The 12,141-nt window shown below is 43.3% G+C and overlaps 1 protein-coding gene across 2 annotated transcripts in view; it reads right to left on the bottom strand.

Annotated features, from left to right (window-relative positions):
- Positions 1-10,771, bottom strand: part of rubcn (rubicon autophagy regulator) — a 14,162-nt gene extending 3,391 nt beyond the window's left edge. The window contains exons 1-15 of one of the 2 annotated variants that reach the window (XM_053237975.1): positions 10,538-10,771; positions 8,792-8,945; positions 8,233-8,316; positions 7,891-8,044; positions 7,098-7,204; positions 6,312-6,453; positions 5,792-6,178; positions 5,075-5,122; positions 4,322-4,414; positions 3,421-3,536; positions 2,926-3,118; positions 2,401-2,505; positions 1,621-1,681; positions 527-659; positions 155-300 (exon numbers count right to left, since the gene is read on the bottom strand). In XM_053237975.1, the coding sequence (XP_053093950.1) occupies positions 155-300; positions 527-659; positions 1,621-1,681; positions 2,401-2,505; positions 2,926-3,118; positions 3,421-3,536; positions 4,322-4,414; positions 5,075-5,122; positions 5,792-6,178; positions 6,312-6,453; positions 7,098-7,204; positions 7,891-8,044; positions 8,233-8,316; positions 8,792-8,945; positions 10,538-10,575 (1,961 nt within the window). In that variant the 5' untranslated portion in view covers positions 10,576-10,771. The remainder of the gene's footprint in view (positions 1-154; positions 301-526; positions 660-1,620; positions 1,682-2,400; positions 2,506-2,925; positions 3,119-3,420; positions 3,537-4,321; positions 4,415-5,074; positions 5,123-5,791; positions 6,179-6,311; positions 6,454-7,097; positions 7,205-7,890; positions 8,045-8,232; positions 8,317-8,791; positions 8,946-10,537) is intronic. The other variant, XM_053237976.1, reaches the window with a different exon arrangement.
- Positions 10,772-12,141: the final 1,370 nt, after the last annotated feature.

The raw sequence follows: 12,141 nt of genomic DNA, 5'->3' as shown, positions 1-12,141 counted from the left end.
CTCAGTGTGCCCTACAGAGTAGTCAGTGGGCCCTACAGAGTAGTCAGTGGGCCCTACAGTGTTCAGCATGCCCTACAAAGTAATCAGCGTGTGCTACACTGTTCAGTGTGAGCTACAGAGCGTTCAGTGTGCCGTGTAGTGTGAAGTGTTTTACTTGGGGGCATGATGGATGTTGAAGATGATCTGAGGTCTCGGGGGTGCCCACTCGAGATTCCCCCTCACACGGATTCGCAGTTTATACACGTCAGCGTGTTCACCATCATCCGGAGAGATCGGCACCGAGTCAGGCATCGGCAGCAGCTACAAACGCACGCGTGCACACACACACACACACACACACACACACACACACACAGTATGTATTACCACTAGCTAAGGTAGAATTCTACCTTGATGCACTCTTTGCACTCTGTCCTGAAGTGATGATGCTTGCACAAGGCACTTAACAAGGATAGCCATGTTTAGGGTCATTCCACACAAACCTGTGTGTGTGTGTGTGTGTGTGTGTGTGTGTGTGTGTGTATACCTTCTGAGGAGCATCATGTTCAGGGACAAGCCACTCAAGTTCAGAGGCAGCGGGAAGCTGCAAACCCTCAAACTGACGCAGCAGCCCCATTGCAACTGATTCAGCACTATTCGACTGCAACAACCACTGAGACCTAAACAAACACACACACAATAACAACACTACTATAACGTGTATATTTAAACTCTCCACTCTATAGCAATGTTCTGATCTGAGTGTTTGCTTGAGTGTGTTGGATCATACCTGAGGTATTTTCTGATCTGATGCACTGACGTGCATGGCACACATCATGCATTAAACATGGGTTATAACTTAAAGCACATCACCATCATATATACATCAAAACTCAGAAACAGAAGTTTGCAAAGAGCCAGTTACTGTGAGGACTTCCGTATAGGATCAGTATGGAATTAGTGGGGGATCAGCAAGTGATCAGGTGCGGGATAGGAAGAGGATCAGTATGAGATTACTTTGGGACCAGCAGGGGGATCAGTGTGAAATTTGTTTGGGATCAGTATGGGGTTTGTTTGCAATCAGTAGGAGGTTCAGTACAGGATTAGTTTGGGATCAGTATGGAATTAGTTTGGGCTCAGTAGAGGGAACAGTAGGGGATTAGTTTGCTATCAGAATGGGATTGGTTAAGGATCAGTAGGGGGGACACTAGGAGATTAGTTTGGGATTAGTATGAGATTAATTTGAGATCAGTATAGGATTGGCTTGGGATCAGTAAGGAGATCCACGTGGGATTAGTCTGAGAGTAGTTTGGGATCAGTATGGGCAAGTGTACGGGATAAGTTTGGGAACAGTAAAGGATTGGTATGGGCAACAGTACTTGATTAGTTTGGGATTAGTAGGGAGACCATTAGTGGATTAATTTGGGATCAGTATAGCATTATTTAAAAATCACCTCACATTTAAAAATCACCTCACATTTAATAATCACCTCACATTTAATAATCACCTCACATTTAATAATCACCTCACATTTAATAATCACCTCTACCAATCTATCTTCCGTTTATCTTAGTGATGAGCAATATAAACAACAGCAGACCTGTGTGTGTGTGTGTGTGTGTGTATGTGTCTTGACTCACACAGAATCAGAGCTGATGAAGGACCTGCTGCTCAGATTTACATTCTGTTTAACATCTGCATCTACAACACAAATAATAAACAACCATAACATTAGTAACATTAAAAATCATTATAATAGTTAAAACGATAATGACAGAAATGATAATAATGACAGTAGTCATTACCTCGATTACTGTGATTACTGTCATTAATCACAATATTGGCAATAATACCAATAATAACAATAATGACAGTAATAAACATTTGTTCAATTAGAGGTCATAACTGGTAAATCCCCACGTCCAACAAGGAAAAAACTAAATGCCTCAACTCGGACTTCCTATTCAGGAACTCAGGGTGGTCTTAACTCCGAGTTCAATAAGAGATGACGAATCAACATGGCTGCTCACAGCAGCAGCAGTAAACAAAGTAGCACTTCTTACTTTTAAATGAGTTATACTGTATATAAAAGTATTTGTTTTAGATCAATCAACATAGACATATTTGCCAGTTTAAATATATATTATTGACTATACAGTTCACTGTTTTGAGGAGGAAAATATGCATCACTCATCACAGCTTGTCGCTAACAAAAAAGGCATCCATGTTTTTTCCCCACCGTGTAGCTTGAACGCATGGAGGTCAAAAGTGATGTCATTATAAGCTCCGGCTTCCAATTTCTGTTGCAAGTTAAATGCAGCATTTACAGCATTCACACACTGACCCCTGTACAAACACCCTAAACCCTACATCCTAAAGCTTTATATCCTTAAACTTTACACTCCTATACTGACTCCAACCTCTCAGCACAGGGTCCTCCACATCATCAGCTGATCCAGAGTCAGAGTGGAGCAGGGAATCCCTGGAGCTCCGCAGTGATCCACCACTGTCTGTGGAGGGAAGAGCTGAACACACACACACACACACACACACACACACACACACACACGCACACAAGCAGTATAAACTTGCAAATGAGCAACGTCTATGTGGACGGAGTTAATTTAGGCTTTAAAGTGAGTAATGTGTAATTTGGCGGAATCACTAAGTCTGAAATATGTGATATGTATGTGGGCAGAGATAATGTAAGCTTTAAAATGAGTAATGCGTAAGTGGGTGGAATCACTAAGTCTTAAAATATGTGATATGTATGTGGGCGGAGTTAATGTAAGCTTTTAAATGAGTGATACGTATGTGGGTGGAATCAGTCTAAGCTTTAAAATGAATAATGTGTTTGTGGGTGAAATCACCCACAAATGTAAATGTGCAGAGTTAGTTAAAGATTTCAAAAGAGCAGAATGATGTGGTAATGAGGTCAGACTCACTTTGGTGGGTAGAGCTGGGAGTTTGCAGGCGGTTGCGGCGGATCTGCTGTCTGCGCAGACGGATCTTCTGTTTGAGCTGCTGGATCTCACTGTCGCTGTCTCCATCCTCATCTGCCTCCTCCGCCCTCATCTTACATTTCATTAGCTCGATGGCGGCAATCAGAGATTCGGAGATGCTGAAGTGTGCATTCTCCTGCGAAGGGAAATGAGACACAGCAGAGTGAGACACGCAGCATAGTAAGAGACACACAGCTGAGAGGAACAGCTGAGTGAGACATGCAGCCGAGGGAGACGCACGCACAGCCGAGGGAGACGGCCAAGTGACACACGCTCCTGAGGTACATAGACTGCCAAGTGAGACACGGAGCCAAGGTAGACATGCAACCAAGTGAGACACGCAGCTGAAGCGAGACGCACAGTCGACTGACAGACAGGCAGTCGAGTGAGAAACACAGCCGAGCGAGACACAGAATGAAGACTGTGACAGATGCTCACCTTCTCCAGATCTGCACAGCTGCCAAAGTCCTGCTCTGACAAGTAGCTGATCAGACTCTGACCTTCTGACGGCTTCCGGAACAATCCATCAGACCCGCTACCATACTGAAGTCCTCCTACAGAGAAAACACACACACACACAATGAGTGTGCCCAAAATCACACATCATATTCACTATACAGGCCACACACTGTCTAAACACCACAGTGCATTGGGCAATATATCTCTACAAGGCTATGTCACTTGGACAGTAACCTGTTGCAGTGCCCTAGGTAGTAAGCAGGTACAGACTGTGTGTGTGTGTGTGCGATGGTACTGTGTGTGAGAGATTAATGCAGCTTAATAACAACTGTGTCCTCGTATCCGGTAAGAAAAAATAAATTTTGTACATTGTTTAGGTACTGAAATGCATGAGTTCCAGTGAATCTGAACAGCCTATTAATGGGATAATCCGGATTAATGTATGCAGTAGCTAGATACATTTCTCACACTTGGCTAGCTAGCTAGTTTGTTTAAATTGATGGCCTGCCATTTTAGGCATTTATAGCCAGTAGTTTTCGAGTAGTCAGATTCTGTGAAATGCTAGCTTCAGATGTACATGCTGCCTTTATAATGCTCTCTCATCCTGGCGAATAGCACAAAGCCATTTCTTTCTCACAAGCACAAGCATATTTAATTTTTTTTGTGCATTTAGAGATGCAGCAGTGACTGTGAGCTGGATTTGCTGCCGTTGTTCACTCTCACCGGAAGTTCTAAAATGATACTAGTAAACTTTCGCATTCATAAACACAGAAATGTAAAAAGGTTTACTATAATTTGTGTTCATGCAGTAATGTTTTGCTGTGTTACTTGTGTGGTGTTTTGTGTGTGTGTGTGTGTGTGTGTGTGTGCTCGCACTCACCGGCCTCCATGTAGAGAGAACTGTGACTGCTGTCACTGCTGTGAGGGGAGAAAGGCCCGAAACTACTCACACACTGCTCATCTACAGCTGACTCTGAACACACACAAATACACACAATAAAATGAAATGAAACAACTGTGTCAGTTGTAATGACAGAGACGTGGTTCTGGAGGACGAGAGACATGAGAAAGAAAACCACAATGATAAATAAAATAAATAAGATTTAATCACAGATCTCCATTTTATACTGTAACTGATGTGAAAGAACCCAAAATGACCTGGAACCTGAAGCCCAGCGTCAGGTTATTTATGTTCCAAAGTTCAGAGTGTAATAAAAACTAGAGGTTACTGTGTTATGGACAGAGATAATGAGACCTTATTTACAAAAAAAATATTAGGGCTCTAAGATATGGAGATCTGAGATTATATACTAACTGCAGACATGTCTTATATGGGCAGGCATGTGGGACTCTGATAATAATAATAATAATAATAATAATAATAATAATAAATAATACATGAGATGAAATATAGAGGGGAAAAAAAATGGGAATGACTAATGAAACATCACTCAGCAGAAGAAAACAAACACAACCAAGTTTCTTTGTAAACTGTGAGGAGTGTGAATGACAGCATGCCACAGCCAATCAGAATGAAGAAAAATGAAAAGAGGCAGAGAAACTTGCAGACACAGATCAAAAGTGGAGGAATGTGAGGATGGAGGGACAAACGCAGCACCAGTGCACTGCCAACCTTCAGCGGGATCCTCTATTATAATGGTGATTTTCCTCTGGTTCCCTCCTTTACACACACGGAGAGAGAGAAAAAGAGAGATAAAGAGGTAAAGAGAGATAAAGAGAGGTGTTATGCTAGATGTGACCAGCAGGAGGAGCAGTTAGTGCAGCGCAGTATTACGGTTTCTTTCCGTTGGAACGCTGTAAAAGCAGTTAAACTTTATTTTAACCACATATAACCAACTCCACTTGTGAACACAGAACAGGAACTTGTCCAGGAACTGTAAAGTTCTCCTCCAGGAGAGTTCTACACCTGTGTAGGTCACAACCCTGATCTTGAGCATGCCACTCATGCCCAAATATGTGTTTGTTCATGTCTAATAAGTGTTTGCACCGTCAATGTCTAAATCTGAGCCGCGTCATTTCAATGCCCAGTGTAACTGTGCAAATGACAAATAAACGACTCTTGACTCATGAAATGGGTTTGGGTGTTTTTTTTTTTTCTTTTCCCAGAACTGTAGAGGAAGTTTGACACTGCTGATCCAGACAGAAATAAAAGACTGTGAGAGCCAGCTCGAAGAAGAACTCAGAGAAGCGGCTTGGAAAACTGACTCTGAACTAACAAGATTGTTCTAGAAGAACAAGAACAGAGAAACAACTTTCTGACAGATGAAAGAGTTTACTTTACAGGCTGTAGTGCAGATGATCACACACACATACGTTCACTCACGCTTACCTTGTTTGTGTTTCTGCATGACCCCTGTATCAGACAGGGACCTTGCGTGACCCCTGAAGCTTCGTCTCTTTCCCCTTTCCATATCAGAGAAGGAGCTGCGTCTTTGGGAAGGGGGCGGAGCTTCAGGTATGTGGGCCCTGATCTGAGAGTGCTCGGTGCTTTGTGCCGAGCTGCCAGAACCTCTGCGGCTCCGCCTCCCCAGGTTCCCGATGGCGAGATACTCTGGCCCATCATCACCATCACAGTCTCCACCCTCAGAGGGGGCAGGGTTAACAGGATGGGTGGAGTCGGTCTGAGAATTCTGGGTTATCAGTGGTTCCAAGATGCTTTGGTCAGTGCTCAAACACGCCCACGGGGCCCCCGAGGCGCTTACACACACTGCTGCATCTGTAACACACACGTATACACCAACACACACACAACCAGTGTGTACAGTGAATTTATTTCAGTGTGAAGCTGAAACACACTAACAAAGTGTTGGTGTGTATAAGTGTCTTGTGGCTGTGTTGGTGAGCTTGACCTGTACTCCTCTCGGTGTATGAAGTGTGTGTGTTGTCTCTGAATGAGCAGGACGGCGCGTGTGTGCGTATGGAAACTCCAGGCAGCACACACTGCGGAGAGGTGAGCAGATCCACAGGAACACACTCCTTCAAATAGGACAGCTGCAGAACACACACACAGTTAGACACACACTGTTACACAGAGAGGCAGACACACACACAGACACACACACAGACACACACACAGACACACACACAGACACACACACAGACACACACACAGACACACACACACTCTGCTCCCTACATACTACAGTACTGTAGAGGTCTGCTATTTTATCATGTCTGTAAGCATGTGTGCTACACTTATGCTAGTGTCCACAGAAAACCCTCAATGCACTGGTGCGTGCGTGCGTGTGTGCGTGTGTGTGTGTGTGTGTGTGTGTGTAGGCAGTGTGAACAGACTGTGGTTTAGGACGTGTCCACAGTTGACTGATGTGGTCTGAATGTGTGAAAGATGCAGTGCTTCAACTCAGTCTCAGGTTTTAGTTGCCTGGAAACCTAATTAACGAGTCTAAAACAGCAGAAAACTTAATCTAACTTCAGCGTGTTACGATTCGCATAAGAAGCTGTCTGATCCCACCTGATGGGCAACTTCAAATAAGAGAGCCTGGTGTAATAATGCTGAGAGCCTGGATGTGTAATCTGCTTGTGACTGCGCTGGTGATTTGCCTCCCGCCTGTGCAGTGAATATAGCGTGTGATTTGAGACAGGTGTATGGCGAATGATGAATGATGGACACTCACGCGGGTGGTGTTGATGAGGGCAAGCAGCCGTGCGTCGTTCTGCTCCACCGCCTCCAAACACTGAAACATGGCTGCCACATGCAGCTCACTCAGAAGAAACGCCTCGTCTACAGGGGGGTAAAAACACAGAATATTCTCAATAGTCCATTTACAAATCACTTCTCCGAGGTAGAAACTGGAGTGTGTTTATATGGAGTGTGGGTTTTATAGTAATCACCATACTGCAAAAAAAAAATCTTCTCATATACTCAAGAAATATCTTGAATATAGTCAATTTTTTTGTATTTTCCATTAAGATGCTCATGAGATTACCACAAACCAAATATAACATTATTAAACCTAGACATTTCTAAACATTTTCCTGATTTCAAGCTATAAGTTTATTTGTTCTACTGGCAGATAATTTTGCTTCTTCTAGAAATGCTTAAAATAGCCTAAATTATCTGCCAATCGAAGGTGGTTATTCCAAGCTTGAGATTAGTAAAATATCTAGAAATAGTTTTAATAATAATAATAAATAATAAATAGTAATAATCTTTACTATTAAAAACCAATTATTATTAATATTTGGTTTACTGTAAACTTATAATAGGTATTACTAGATAACTGTGACTATAATCACGATATTTTCACTTGATGTCACTTGTTGCAGTGCAGGTGCCTGGTGCCTTGTCTGTTTTAATTTAGATGTAAACACTAGAAAAGTTTGTGCTTCCCGTCTTACAGTTGTACTTATGTACAGCAATTAATAAGAAAGAGGGCATGAGAACTGATGGTGCTGCTGTGTGTGTACCTGTATAGTACTTGCGGGTGGTGTTGTGGTGTGTGATCAGGGGTTTTAGTTGTATGGAGAGTGTGTGACTCTGCAGGCTGTGGAGGAGCCAACGCTCAGCCTTATCACTCTCACACTGAACACTGCTGCTTAACACCGGCTCCATCTGACTGAACTACACACACATGCGCGCACACACACACAAACACAGAGACCACACACACACACACACACACCACACATACACAGAGAAATTAATACAGTTTAAATATAAAAGATGTTAATTCTAAATTCTAAATAAGTTTTATTGTGTTACTTGTGGTTATTTGTGTGGTACTATGCGTATGTGTGTGTGTGTACTACCTGTTCTACATGAGGAGCAAGACTGGGACTGATGGACCGCAGACACCACACAAAGCGCCAGTAATCCTTCTGCTTATAGTACACCTGCACAGAGATGGGCAGAGAGATAGATGGGAAGAGAGACAGAGAGAGAGAGACAGAGAGAGAGATACAGTTATGCATCTGCTCAGCTGCTCTGGGTTTACCTGTTCACAGTTTGTATCCGTGTTCAGTGCGTAACCTGTGCGAGGTGGTGGAGCGTTACCTGTGCAAGGTGGTTGTGCGCTACCTGTGCGAGGTGGTGCGCTACATGTGCGAGGTGGTGCGCTACATGCGCGAGGTGGTGCGCTACCTGTGCGAAGTGGTGCGCTACCTGTGCGAAGTGGTTTGCTACCTGTGCGAGGTGGCTGTGCGCTACCTGTGCGAAGTGGTGGAGCGTTACCTGTGCGAAGTGGTGGAGCGTTACCTGTGCGAGGTGGTTGTGCGCTACCTGTGCGAGGTGGTGCGCTACCTGTGCGAGGTGGTGCGTTACCTGTGCGAGGTGGTGCGCTACCTGTGAGAGGTATGTTTATGGTCACACCTGTTCGTGTTTGAGGCCATGACTCAGGATGTTGGTCATGTCTTTGTGAAGTCGCTGCAATCCTCCATAGCGAGACCAGACATTTGGGTTATTTGTAGACAGAAGTCCTTCGACGGTTGTCTTCAGGTTGGACAGGAGCTTCCAGTGTTCACGTCTGTAATGAGGACACAGGTGTGAAGTGAAAATCACTTCTACTACATTAAACCACACACAGTAATGTTATCATGGAACATACAGTGATGTGAAAATAGCTTTATATTATATGTGAAGGAGTTTGTGTCACACGTTTACCTCTCGGAGAAGACGACACCATAATACTAGTCAGTGGACAGGACTGTGACTGAATGCCATGAGGCTCAAATCCCAAAAGGACAAGCTGTAATCACATGTCTGTCACTTTGTCTCACTTTCTGTCACTTTACTTTTTTCTGTGTGTTTATCTGTCTGTCTGCTAGAGGTCAATAAGGGAAAGCTGATCAGTACTGTGGTTTAGTAATATGTGCAGTAAAGTAGTCCACATTCAGCAGGTAAATAGTCTGTTAAAAACACACGTGGCATTAAAAATTTTGTCATTTACAGTAGAGCTGATTTTTTTAATCATATTTTTTTAATCCAAACATTCCTGAAATTGATGAGTGTTACAGAGCTGTCACGTGACCTCATTTTGATGTGTGAAGTGTTGCAATGACAGTGAAAGTGTGTGAATTCATGGGACTTTTCACAGCAAACACATCTCCATCCATCCATTTTCTGTACCGCTTAATCTACACAGGGTCATGGAGTAACCTGGAGCCTCTCCCAGGGGACTCGGGGCACAAAGCGCGCACTCAACCCATTGCAGACAATCGCACACACACTCAGACAACCATTCGCACACTACAGCCAATTTGGAAATGCCAATCTGCCTACAACACATGTCTTTGGACTGGGGGAGGAAACCGGAGTACACAGAGGAAACCCCCAAAGAACAGCTCCGCATAAAACAGGGCGGCGCTGGGATTCGAACCCCCAACCCTAGAGGTGCGAGGCACACCTCCTGTGTGCGTGTGTTTGTGTGTACAGACACACAGCTGCTGTTTCAGATGACAGTAGGTGAAACAGAACCACTCTACACTGTAGTGCTGATATCGGATCTCTGAGTATCTGTCGATTCGGATTCTGATCCACAACTACACACCATGTCTGATAAACAAATCACTATCAGATATGTGTGTAGGTTATATGTGCTGTATCTGTGTGTCATGTGTATGTTATGTGTGTGTGTAATCCAGGGGTTCATTTAGAAGTGCTGCTCCTGATCTATCCTATTAGTTCACTGTGTTAGCTGTTAGCATTAGCTTTATGACTAGCCCACTGCCAGTCTAGTTTAATAACTGCTGTAGAATTTGAGTTTACAGCATGAATATGGATGCTCAGTGGAATAGGTCTAGTGAATAGTAAATGAGGAGTAATGTGGATATTTGAATGGGACAGCTGCAGAATGCCACTTAGCTCAGAATGCTAATGACGGCTAGCTGTCCACACAGTCAGACACAGAGAGGAGAGCTAGCCACTTTAGCTACAACACCTAGTTTTAGTTCAGCTCGTCTTTCTCACTCATTAAGACCCGAATACAGGCCTTTTAGCCTTACTAACCTGAAGTGTGCTCCATAAAACTCACTTCGCTCATATTTTTATAGAAGGAAACAGCTTATTGCGGTGATGTGATTAAACTCGAGCCTCTCTAGTTAGTGGTGCTTTATTTACCTTTTCTCCACACTGTCCGCCTCTGAGCAGATCTCCATCTTCAACTCTCCTGTAGTTTATTATTATCCGGCCATATTTTATTAGACAGAAAATATAAAGTCCGAGCTCAATTTTACACAACTGTCAGAGTTCCCGAGCGAAATTCCTCCTTACACACGCCTTACTGCATTGCGCATGCGCAGTGTTTACACACGCGTATTGGCGCTATTTTGCCCAGGCGTATTCGGACAAGCCCCGCCTCCTGCACGACGATTGGCTTGTGGTTTATAAGCCTCAATTGTTTTGTTTTTTGTTGTTGTTTTGTTTTGTTTTGTTTTTTTACAAATACATTCAGGGGTAGATTAAGAGAAAGAGAGAGAAAAAAACATACAAATAAACATAAGAAAGTTTATATTAAATAAAAACATCAAAATGTTTACATCCATGAACACACGACACTTCCGCCGTGGTGATTAAAAGTGATTAAAAAATCAGATACAGTGTTACTGATGATGAAAAAGCAAACAAAGACCTTCTGGAGCTTTAATTTAAAAAAAAAAGGTTTTTGAAAAGCAATTCTATACTTAAAGCGACACCTGCTGGTGGAGCGAGTGTAGTGCCTGAGCTACTGTAGATGATTCTCCATGTCCATGTCAAAACACTCATGCTCACTTACAAAGCCAAAAACAGATCAGCACTCACCTACTCTAACCCTTTCTCGCAGTACACTGGTGATCCATTCCACCAGCAAAATGGAAATCAACCTATTGGACATTATATCAGTTTATCAGTATAAACAAATGAATTACACTATATGGCCAAACGTATGTGGACACCTGACCATCACAGCCACATGTAGTTCTTCTCCAAACTGTTGCCACAAAGCTGGAAGCACACAATTGAATAGGATGTCTTTGTATGTTGTAGCATTACAATTTCCCTTCACTGGAACTAAGAGATCCAAAAATGTTCCAGTATGACAATGCCTCTGTGCACAAAGAGGGCTTCATGAAGACATGGTTTGCTAAGTTTGGAGTGGAAGAACTCGAGTGTCCTGCACACAGTCCTGACCTCAACTCACTGAACACCTTTGGGATGAATTTGAATGCAGCCTGCACACCAGGCCTCCTCACCTGACAATCCAAAATCTAGTGGAAAGCCTTCCCGGAAGAGTGGAGGTTATTATAACAGCAAAGGAGGACTAAAGCTGGAATGGGATGTTCAACAAGCACCTATGAATTTTATGGTCAGACGTCCACAAACTTTTGGCCATATAGTGTATTTTATCACCACAAGTCTGTTATAAGATTAGTCAGGACACTGTTGGGTTTCTGTGTGTAGAGTATCGCAGCTCTGTGTTTAGCTGCTGGTGAGCAGGGAGCTGGGAAAGGTGACGGGTGTGAGCACCCTCCTGGGCAAACAATTCAGACCTCTCCACAATAATACTGGTACAGAGATAAAACGGAAAGCACAACAAAAGGTGAATGAACTTCCCCAAGGGTTTTAGACTGATGGTATTCTTAGTCCTGGACCTAGTGAACTAGCCTGAGGATGTGTTTGACAGAGACACAAAGCATTTCTGTAAGTCACTCTAGAGAAGGAAGTCTGCTAACTGCTGTCAATGT

This window comes from Pangasianodon hypophthalmus, chromosome 11, assembly GCF_027358585.1.
Source record: "Pangasianodon hypophthalmus isolate fPanHyp1 chromosome 11, fPanHyp1.pri, whole genome shotgun sequence".
NCBI lineage: Eukaryota > Metazoa > Chordata > Actinopteri > Siluriformes > Pangasiidae > Pangasianodon > Pangasianodon hypophthalmus.
This window is presented reverse-complemented; position numbering and strand designations above follow the sequence as displayed.